The 11,573-nt window shown below is 36.6% G+C and overlaps 1 protein-coding gene across 1 annotated transcript; it reads left to right on the top strand.

Annotated features, from left to right (window-relative positions):
* Positions 1–6,125: 6,125 nt before the first annotated feature.
* LOC141338463 (kelch repeat and BTB domain-containing protein 2-like) lies at positions 6,126–10,996 on the top strand. Its single transcript, XM_073844011.1, has 3 exons — positions 6,126–6,531; positions 8,338–8,503; positions 9,109–10,996. Exons 1-3 carry the CDS (start codon positions 6,359–6,361, stop codon positions 10,663–10,665), a joined length of 1,896 nt encoding a protein of 631 aa, XP_073700112.1. The 5' UTR covers positions 6,126–6,358; the 3' UTR covers positions 10,666–10,996.
* The last annotated feature ends 577 nt before the right edge of the window (positions 10,997–11,573 follow it).

Raw genomic sequence — 11,573 nt, 5'->3', positions numbered from 1 at the left:
TATAGATTTTTGGTACATCTGCTTTAAAAGAGAAAAATAAATCACAGCCTTTTATGAAAGCAATTTAACAACAAGTGTAGTGGTGACAATTTTATTTACAGTAGGATCTTGGACAAAGAAACAATCTTGGACAATATTAAAAAAAAATAATAATAACAATAATATATATATATATTTATATATATATATATATATATATATATATATATATATATATATATATATAGGGAAGAACAGAAAAAAGCCTGCAACCACTGCAGCTGTCCCATTGATTCTGTTTGAGATTAAGATCATGGATTAATAAACACTTATATAGCAGTTTCATATACAGCAATGAAATCAGTTAAACATACCTAAGTGTCTACTTTGTCATCTTTATAAGGATATTTATTGCCACAGGCCATGCATAAGTCACTCAGGTCATCTATGGGAGGAGAGGCAAAATATTAGTAAAAAATCTTGTCTCTTGCTTGTTGATTGGTAGGCTCTTACACAAGTACAAGTGTACACATGAGATTGCCTCACCTATTTTTTTAATGTCCAATTAAAACAAATTTTTAATGTGCTCACTGCATCCAAGGTTTTATGAATGCCACAGTGGGCCCCTATTGCACTACTGTGCAATTCCATACAGATTTCTTTGGCTTTCTCTGGCCAAAGTACCTCCTTCCTTCCTCCTTACAGAATGCAAAACTTCATCTAAAAAAGGCAAGTTAGTCAGTATACTATTAAAAAAAATAAAATAATAATAACTGAGATGTAGAATATACATATACTCACTTTGTACAATGAAGTTTTTAGCTTTTCTGTGGAAAACAATTTTAGCATTCCTAGAAATACTCTCAGGTAATGTTCCAGAAAGCTTGAACTCAAAAAGTTTGTTGTATGTAGTTACATCCATCTCTAACCTCACCCTTACAAAACTAGTGGAATAGCAACTTATATAAAATTTTTCATAACAATGCAAACAAGTATAATAAATTAATTGATAAATCTCCTCAGTCCATTGGATACTGAGATGATTTCACTTCTGACATTGGTTTATTAGATAACTGTCCACCCCAGTTTTTGGCTTCTAATGATGAATATTTGCATATTATAGTGGGGTAAGAAAATCTTTATAGAGCTTTATGTGATCATTTTTGACACACTTCACATTCTTATAATTTGATAATGGCAAATTGATTAACAAGTGGGTGTGTAAATCTGTCATCTGATGAAGTTGTTCCTAGTCCTTTTGCTTGCTTTATTGTGCTCCAGACACACTGTGGGAGCATACGGGAATCTTTTGTTTGTATGTTACACAGGACCCTCATTCTAAGTAAAACCCATGAGTATAAAGGCATTACCCACTAAATAAACATTTGGTTGGTTTACTCTTTAATCCAAAAAAAAAAAAAAAATCCTTTGGAACATCACATTTCCAAATTATTACAGATACACAAATAGGTTACAAAAACTTTATTAGGCCACTCATGGGTTTGAGGACATATAGTAGTCATTGCCAGAGGGACCCATTTTAAACCTTCTGTAAGAAGTAACTAAAGATTAACTTCAGTGACTGTTAGCTCATATCATTCAGGTGATCTGGAATTGTTGGTTTCACTTATATTTTATTTTATCTTGTAACATGACAAAAAAAAATCTTTTTAACAATATATAAATTACATGTTTCTGCAGTGTATGACAATCACAACAAGACATGGTGAATGTTGGACAATGTTGAATATAGTCACAATCTGCATAACTTTTGGATCTTCGTACTGTTGACTCTATTAAGCCATGTAAACACCATTAAACTCACTGATCTATAATAGAGAACATTATATGTATTATATATAGTCGTTATATAGATCAGTGGTTAAACTCCATAAAGATATGACGTACATGTTTTTCATCCAGTACAACAGTGAAACACGTTATAAAAAAACAGACATTTTCAATCTTGATTTAGGCTAATAGGCTTAATAGTTCAAGTTAGTTTATTTACACAAGGTGGTTTGATCACAAGTTAACAAGACTTTCATAAAAGGCTGTGATTTATTTTTCTCTTTTAAAGCAGATGTACCAAAAATCTATATTTTTACTTTCTATTTCCATACATTTCCAAGACAAACTACTGCAGCACCTTTACATAGTATTTTGCTTTATTGAAATGCTTTTCATCCAACACAACAATGAAACAAGTGATAAAAGAACAGACATGTTGATGTCTTTAGGCTAATGGACTTATTAGTCCAAGTAAGTTTATTTACACAAAGTTGTGGTTTGATCACAAGTTAACAAGACTTAAACAATCACATTTGGTTATTTTATAAACAAACGTATTGGTCCACAGATACATTTCTAGACGTTTAAGATGTTAAAGGCAGTGATGTATTTAACAACGAATAACAACAATAAAGTCTCAGTTTAAGCATCGCAATGCAGAAATCTACCTACCGCTACGAACTGAAATCAATTCTGGATGCAGATGAGGTTTGCGTATAAAGTTACATGAAGTGAAAGCCTGTCATTCTCATTTAGTCGTGGATGACCTCACGCGAAAAAAAACAACAACATATAAAACTTTTGTAACTGCATTAACAAGGTAAACACATTCATTTTAGACATAAGTTCATAGATTAGACAAAGGTCTGTTAGGTTTATGAAAAAATCGTTAAACATTCTAAGATGTAGCAGAGCTGATATTTTCAGTTTCACGATCGTTCGCGCATGTCTGGTCATGTCTCATTAATATGCATATATGCTCCGCCCACAGAAACCAAATATCTCAGAAACCAAAAATCTCGTAACACCGGCACAGCAATGGAACCATAAATGAGCATGACGATCCATTAACCCTGTTACCCCTGTTGTAAACTGTTACTCCCATTTTTGAACAGAGACGTGAAAATTAAGAATTGAAACTTAAATCTTTATAATTCATGGGCAAAAACATTTTGTAATATGATTTTGATGTACATTGTCCATGTTAATGCATGTTAATGTCTGATTTTAAAATGGCTTTCAAATGATGAATTTTGAAATTTTAAGTTTTCATCTGATATATCATTTCTTATTATTTCTAAAGTGTAATAGGGAAAAAGGCAACAAGGATGTCTGTGAAAAAGATCAGAACTCCTGTTATGAAGTAGATTTTTAAGGTGCACTCTACAATTTGTAACACAAAATGTCAAATATCTATTTAGGAGCCTTAGACCTTTCCAACGTTATATGGTTTGTCATGATTAGATTAGGATTTATTTGTAAAATGGTGAAGTAAACTTGGGCATCCCACAGAGGACGGTGATAGCCATAAAATGTTGACAGGCAAGTGTTTTTAGCTAAGAATCTTTAAATCGCTTTTCTCTGACATAATAACTTTGTATGTTTGTTTTTTTTATGTTTAATGGTGTTTTTTTCATTACATTATTACATTATTTTTCATTAAATTTCTTTAAATTTAAAGCCAAGTTTATTATGTCTTATTTTACTGCTATGTTACTGCTGTTTGATAACCTAATGTTCAGGGGTAAATCTTTAAAATAAAGTTCTCCAGAATCGTGATCTTTATTCTAAGCCAAAAAATCGTGATTCTCATTTTATTCAGAATCGTGCAGCTCTAATATGTATACAGGGATTTTTAAAAGAAAATTTGCAGAAGCACTTTGTTTTGAACTGCCTACCTCTGAGTTTCAGTAAAAAAAGACTTTGAAATTTGGAATATTTGTTTTTGCAGTAGTTTTTGGGGGGTTATTTATAGGGATGCACCGGTTGACCGGCCATAAATCGAAACCGGCCGGTTTTTGCATCTAACGCGTGATCGGCAACCGGCCGGTTTTCGTTTTTATCCCGGCCGGTTTTTTTCCGGAAGTGTGTACGCGGGCCGCGGCATTCGATTCATTCAGAAACATGTCACTTGTGTGGCGGTTTTTCGAAATCTGTGAGCAGGACGTGAAGATTGCAATCTGCAATGTCTGCAAAGGACAGCCGCTTTTCTGTGCTCGCTGAAGTTGCGCAAGCGTACCTGTCCTCGCCCTGCACAAGCGCAGACAGCGTACGTTTGTTCAGCTCAGCTTCTCACGTGACAGATGAAAAAAGAAACTCACTTGTGACAAAGCTGAGATGCTTATTTTTGTAAAAAGCATTACTTTACTTTTGAAAAGCCAAAAATAAAAGTCTGTTCTGTTAAGAATGATTATTATTATTTTACATTAAAATACCTGTTGGCTTGCTGTTTTACTTTACTAAAAGCATGTTTTACTTATTAAACTGTATTTACTTTCATATTTTTTATTTTTTATTTAATTTCAGATGTCAGATGCTATTGATTCAATAGCCAAAGCCAGATTGGCCTGTTAAATACTAAATAAACATGTTGTTTATGTTGTTTACTTGCATAACTTCTTGTTTTTGAAAAAATCGGAAATCGGTATCGGAATCGGCCAGCTTGCTTGTAAAAAATCGGTATCGGAATCGGCCATGAAAAATCATGATCGGTGCATCCCTAGTTATTTATCCTGTAAAGATATCGAGATATATATCGTATGTCGAGATATAGCAAAATATATCGAGATATATTTTTTGCTCCATATCGCCCAGCCCTACTCACACCACAGTCTGGCAAAGCCAGATTGGTACATGGCACCATTGTTGTCCCTTTACTCATTAGCGTGGTTTGTATGCCGAGGCTGTCTAACCCTTTTGCTGTGTTTGATGTTTAATGGGATGGATACATTTTGTGGTCTTCGTCGACTCGAGCATATAATTCGCTTTCTGTTGTCATCTCTCTGTACTGAAGCACGCAGTGTGTGAACTATGATGGTTTATGTGACACATAACTGGCTCAAAACCAGACTTTATTCAGCTTAATGGGAAGGATGTGTAAACTGTCTAAATCACTCCCTATCACCTACTATGCACTCACCAAATGTGTGGCCAAAAGACAGAAAAATCATCTTTTAGAGTGTAGGGGGGTGTGATGCTTAAGATTCCAGAGAGCATCTGACTGGACAAAAATTCTGATGAGAAGCTGGAGTGCAGAACATTGCCATCGAAATCTTTGGTCTGTAATGGTGGTGGAGAGAAACTGTAAATTGTGAATGCTTTTTTTTTTTTGAAATGCTAATTTTGTTTTAACAAACTAGCTCCACTGTTGTGACTGTAACATGTCATATAGCTTATAACACACTCTCACACATTATTTTTATATTTTGGAATGAGTACAATTTACATGTGGCTTTAACAACCAGATGCATTTACACTTGCATCCCAGATCACCTCTTGAAGTGGTTTGAGCAATTGGATTTAAATCTGTTGTCAGAGAGTGAATTTGCATTTTCATTCAGCACGTCTGATTTTATACATAATTTCCCAAAGCTAAGGCTAGAGTTGTCAAAAAGTAGAGAGTTTGGTACTTTCGGCACATTTTTAAACATCGCTGATTGGCCATAGATTGGCATGTGAACACTATGGCCAATCAGCGATGTTTAAAAATCGGCTCAACAGCACTTAAATCTGAGCGGGAAATGGACGCTTTTTTAAAATTTCAGTACCAAACTTTTTGACAGCTCTATTTAAAACTATACACTAATTTACATCAAAAACTGCTCATGCTACATGTAGTATGTTTTTTTGGATTGTGATTAAAGATTTTTAATTTTATGTGTTTGTCCATTCAAGCATGATAAGACATGATAGAGTATTCAATTCGGTGCTTGCATATTGTCTGTAGGGTGGCTAGAAAACCATCTAAAAAACAGCACATGAGTACTTTAGTTTTATTTTGTCTTTTTTGACTTTAGTTATAGGCTTAAAGCTATACTCCACCTAAAAATTTCATTCATTTACTCACCCTCATGCCATGTCATATGTATATGACTGACCCTGTCTTAAAGGTCCAAAATGAACAATCGCTGAAGCAAGTAGAAATTGGCGCTGGCAAGTTTATAAAATAAAATGTTAATTTATGGTTAAACATTTGAAGCAAATAAATGTAGATTATTGGTGCTGTTGTTTTATTGTTGTTCTGTAAATATTATTATCATTATACTTTTTCTTTTACAGTACATCAGAGATTGGTTTAAGTTTTTCATTGTTTTTTTTGCTATCTAATGTGGCCATTTTTTTTTTTTCACAGATACGCTGGACTGCAGGTGTTCTAAAGTAGACGTCTCCCTCTACCTCACGTCACTTCCTCCCTCAATCCCAACGTCCTCCAAGACAGCTGAGCACTGTGGAACCGCTGTAAAAGTTGTGATTCAGCATGGTAGAGGAATAACCTTTATTTCAAAGTATTCAGGGAACAGGCCTTTGCAGAAAGGCACAGATACTCTTTGACATTCAGAAGCTGGTTGAAAACTCATGGGATACGAACATGTCGGAGGTTGGAGAGCGTCGGCAAGTCAACACAGATTATGCCGTTTCTGTGCTGGAACAGCTGAAGTTTTTCTACGAGCAGAAGTTGTTGACTGACATCACTCTGCTGGTGGAGGAGAGCGAGTTCCCCTGCCATAAAATGGTGCTGGCCACCTGCAGCTCTTACTTCAGGTGGGTGGAGCAAGTGTTTGTGAACACATGAACATTCAACTGAATAATCTATAAACCATTTAAAACAAAAAGCAGAATTAGGATATCATTTTATATGTATGAATGTGTGTTACAAAAAATGTGAAATTCTCTAAAATTCTGTCTTTACTGATAATGTCATTTTTAATGACACCATTCCACAATTATGAGTTTTCTATTTACTTAAATTGCTCAGTGCTCTGGTAATTTAAAAAATATGAAAATTAGGACAGGTCAGCGCAATTAATCAAAATTGTAATAAAATCTCGATGTGACTGCATTTTTAAATCGCAGAAAGATGATTTCTCTGCCACTTACCTCAAGGTGCGTGTCCACTTGCGAGCATTTGCAGTTCATTTCCTGTGAGAGTTGAATTTCACGCTCATGCAGAAAAAGTGTTGAGGGCTCAATTTTGCAAATAAGTGGACAGTGCCAGGCAACAGCCGATCTCCATTAGAATCATCTGTCCTAAGTGTTTAAAATATGTTGATTGTGCTTGCATTTCTGCTTTATTAAGTACTTAAATCATATTGTTTACACATTGGACGCATTTAAGTTGTTAAACAGTACTTTTAATACATTTTTGTTTTCTATTGTAATGTAAATAAATGTAATTTTTTTTTTACTTCCAATAGGCTGATTTGGTGCTCAAGAAACGTTTTCTAAATGTATTCTTTTTACTGTCACTTTTGAAGTTTTTAACATTAATAAAAATAAGAATCATTATTAGTAACTGAGCACTAATAGTAATTGAGCTTCAAATCAACATTATTAGAACAATTTCTGAAGGATCATGTGACACTGAGGACTGCAGTACTGATGCTGATAATTCTGCTTTGTATCACAGGAATAAATTGCATATTTTCTATTAAAATAGAAAATAATTAGTTTTGATCAAATTAATGCAGCCTTGATGAGCATTAGATACTTCATTAAAAAACTTAAATCATAATTTTCCTAACTTGACGTACTGTATTTCATTAGGAATTTTCATAAAACAACAACAACAACAAAAAAATTAAACCAGCCTTAAAACACATTCTAGTTCTAGTTTCTGTTATTTGAAAGATTTTTTTAAAGCTCTAATTAGTTTACTTTTGAAATATTTAAAATTCTAATTTATAAACATCACAATGTATGCATTCATGAATGTAAAGTAAGGAAATATTGTCTTAAAAGTTTTTTTTATTTTTATTTTTTATGTTTTTAGGTCCTTATTGCACAGTCCTAATTTACAACTGAAAATCACAATATGAACATGGCAATGCATTCACTAACAATATTGTAACATTGACAGTATTAGTTCAACAGTGAATGTCACTCTATTGCTCTGGCCCCCAGCTGAACTGGAAGTTTTTGAGTTAGACTTATTGTCTGAATAATATTGCCTGAAGTGCTGGTCACCACCCAAGTAGTAAAAAATTCCTGTTCAAATAACAGCTCACCCTGTTGCTCTTTATTTTATTGTACATGTACTTGTTACATGTATATTACATTTACATGATGTAGTAATAACAACAATAAGTTATTCATAATTGCATGCAACTAACCATAACCATATAGTAAGCATATGTAGTTAATAAATATTACTCCGTACTTAAATCTGTAATTACACTGTAACAAGAACACCATAAATACAATTTGACACCAGATAATAATTTTAATCCACATATTTGCTATTGCTATTTTAAATAGACTGGAATCATGAGAGAATTGTGAGAACTTTAAAACCAAGATTTGTTCAAAGGTCTTTGTTTTAACAAGTGTTGTTTTTTTGTGTTTTTGTAGGGCCATGTTTATGAGTGGGCTCAGTGAGAGCAAACAGACACATGTTCATCTTAGAAATGTTGACCCCATCACGCTGCAGACCATCATAACCTATGCTTACACCGGGAACTTAGTCATCAACGACACCACTGTGGAACCTCTGTACGAGACAGCCTGTTTTCTTCAGGTTGGAAAGTTTTACACACACTCTTCCACAGGTTAAAGTTAACGTGTTAAAAGTCATCAAACTCACATACACATGCTTGCTGATGTTTTGTCATTTTACCCTCCACATACATGCGCAAAGCTCTCACACTGACTTGTTTTACCAAGTTTACCACTTGTTTCAATCAAAACATCTATGAGTCACAGAGTACCATCACAGCATGCCATTGTTGCAGACTTTGAGCAGCACACTCTGGCATTTTTAGAGATCTCAGTTTTAAAATGTCCACAAAACAACTGGTCAGCAGCCAATGAATCACTGATGTGATGTATAATGTAATTTTGATGACCTTTTAGACTGATGACACATGGGGCAACTTCTTGTGCGGTGTTGCCGTCAACGACCAACCAGGTGTGACACAGAGTCCACAACCAATCTAAAGTATCCAGATAGAAATTTGTTACTCATTCTCAATGGGAAAGTGCCCAATCAACATTGCTCAGAAAAAGTTGCCCCAAGTAACATCAGCTTTAGAAGTTGGCCAGATAGAAAAATGTATGTATTTACAATATTGTTACTCAGTGTTTATGTCTACTTATTTCTGGCTTCCATTTTCTCCCTTTCAGGTGGAAGATGTTTTACTGCAGTGTCGAGAATACTTGGTCAAAAAAATCACTGCTGAAAACTGCGTCCGTATGCTAAGCATCGGTGACCTGTTTAGTTGCACAGAGTTGAAGCAAAGTGCTAAGCGCATGGTGGAGCACAAATTTCCTGTCGTCTACCGACAGGAGGCTTTCCTGCAGCTTTCGCACGAGCTCTTGCTGGACCTCCTGAGCAGCGATAATCTTAATGTGGAGAAAGAGGAAACAGTACGTGAGGCGGCCATGCTGTGGCTGGAATACAACATGGAAGCACGTTCTCAGTATCTCTCCTCCGTCCTTAGCCAGATTCGAATTGATGCGCTTTCTGAAGTTACCCAACGTGCCTGGTTCCAAGGTCTTCCACCAAACGATAAATCAGTGGTAGTGCAAGGCCTGTACAAGTCTATGCCAAAGTTTTTTAAGCCCAGACTGGGCATGACCAAGGAAGAAATGCTCATTTTTGTAGAGGCTGAACCTCCAGCTGAAAGCCACCCAGTCGTGATAGGTCCACGTCACACAGTGGTCTGTTATAGTCCTCAAGCGGAGAAGGTCTATAAACTGTGTAGCCTGCCTGGAGACTTGCAGAAGGTTGGGACATTGGTCACTCCAGACAATGATGTGTTCATTGCCGGTGGACAGATACCACTGAAGAGCGCTCTAGCTACCCACGGCAGCAAAAGTGGCAAACTGCAGGCAGCCTACTGTTCAGTGGACAGCTTCTACTGGCTGGATGCCCAGCAGAACGCATGGGTGGCCAAAACACCGATGCTATACGCTCGCACTAAACCATCGCTGGTGTATTGTCAGGGTTTCATTTACGCGATTGGCGGCGATAATGTGGGTGGTGAGTTGAATAAGCGCACGGTGGAACGCTACGATTGCGAGCAGGACGAATGGAGCTTGACCAGCCCTCTTCCCTGCGCATGGAGCTGGAGCACAGCGGTAACGGCCCGGGACTGCATCTATGTCATGACACACGACCTCATGTACTGCTACTTCCCTCGAGCTGACACTTGGGTGGAAATGGCAATGCGACAGACTAGTCGCTGCTTTGCTTCAGCAGCTGCGTTAGGAGACCTCATCTTCTATATTGGTGGTCTGCATGTGGTGGGCAACTCCGGATTGCGTCTACCAACAAGCACTATTGATGGCTCCTCCGTTACAGTAGAAATATACGATGTCAACAAAAACGAATGGCGTCTGGCTGCTAACATCCCAGCCAAGCGGTACTCTGACCCCTGCGTGCGTGCCGTGGTGCTACTGAATACTCTATGCATCTTCATACGCGAGACACACCTAAATGAGCGGGCGAAGTATGCTCTCTATCAGTACGACCTGGAGCTCGATTGCTGGTCCTTGCGGCAGCCCGTGTCAGAACGTGTGCTCTGGGACCTCGGCAAAGATTTCCGCTGTGCCGTGGGTAAATTGTACCCATCCTGCCTTGATGAATCTCCCTGGAAGCCACCCACTTACCTCTTCTCTCCTGATGGAGCTGAGGAGTTTGAAGTGGATGAGGACATGGTGTCACTGCCTCATGTATAGTTAATGGCATCGTCTTTGAAACTAACCTGTAATTTATCCACTGTTCTGGAATAATGCTCTTCTGTTTTGAGAGGAAAGATGATTAAGCTGATGGACGGTCTTCCCTTAATGCCTAGCGTGCTCATAGAGATCAAACGTTTAATTGGAATCTAAAATGTTGAATTCAAATTTTGACCCATGTCCGACATGTGCAGTTTTGATAATTCTTATAGCAAGTTTGAGAACATAAATATTTCATTTCTCTCATGAAGTTTGGCATTCTGTTTTAACAATTTGATGGTGTAAACAAATGATGCGATTAAACCTTCTTTGGTTGAAAATGGCAACTGTACACCCTGAGTTTTTAAATTTCTCTTCTTTTGTTCAGTTTTTTAATTTTTAGAAATCAATTGCTCACCTTTTTCCTAAATGTCACCAGGGTAACAATAGGTTCAAACGGTTGGTGAGATATTTTGTACTGAATATCATTTGATGTTTTGGTTCGCCGCTGGTTTGGTGACTTGCTTAACATTGATGTTGTTTTCATTGTTGTGCATCTGTATTATCATAATTCACGTTCTCTGTGGTTGGTCTGTTGACCTGTCTTAGATATGACATCATTTTACCTTTCTAGGTAGGTTTCACACTTACATCCACAAACACACTAGCGATACCTCAGGGTGTGTTCCAGTCTTGTTTCCTACTCCGTTTACCATATCATTTATTTCTCTCTCCCTCTCTCAATCTAGTGTGAGTGTTTCTTTAGGCGCCTTTGTCTCCAAGTTCCTGTGTTTGTCCTCGATAAGACGAATACAGGAAATGCCTGCCACAGTATTCATTTTCCATCATGTTCAGATGTATGTATGTATGTATAGATACTGAAAGTCTGGAACTGAATTAAAACAGGTTAAAAAAATTAAATAAAACAA

Source organism: Garra rufa, chromosome 7 (assembly GCF_049309525.1).
Source record: "Garra rufa chromosome 7, GarRuf1.0, whole genome shotgun sequence".
NCBI lineage: Eukaryota > Metazoa > Chordata > Actinopteri > Cypriniformes > Cyprinidae > Garra > Garra rufa.
Note: the sequence above shows the minus strand (reverse complement) of the source record. Positions and strands in the feature narration are given on the sequence as shown.

Bases quoted from the DNA above. Each gene is read 5' to 3' on its own strand.
- LOC141338463 (XM_073844011.1), top strand. From the start codon at position 6,359: ATGTCGGAGGTTGGAGAGCGTCGGCAAGTCAACACAGATTATGCCGTT. The intron at 6,532-8,337 runs GTGGGTGGAGCA...GTGTTTTTGTAG, and splicing joins ACCTGCAGCTCTTACTTCAG to GGCCATGTTTATGAGTGGGC. The intron at 8,504-9,108 runs GTTGGAAAGTTT...TCTCCCTTTCAG, and splicing joins AGACAGCCTGTTTTCTTCAG to GTGGAAGATGTTTTACTGCA.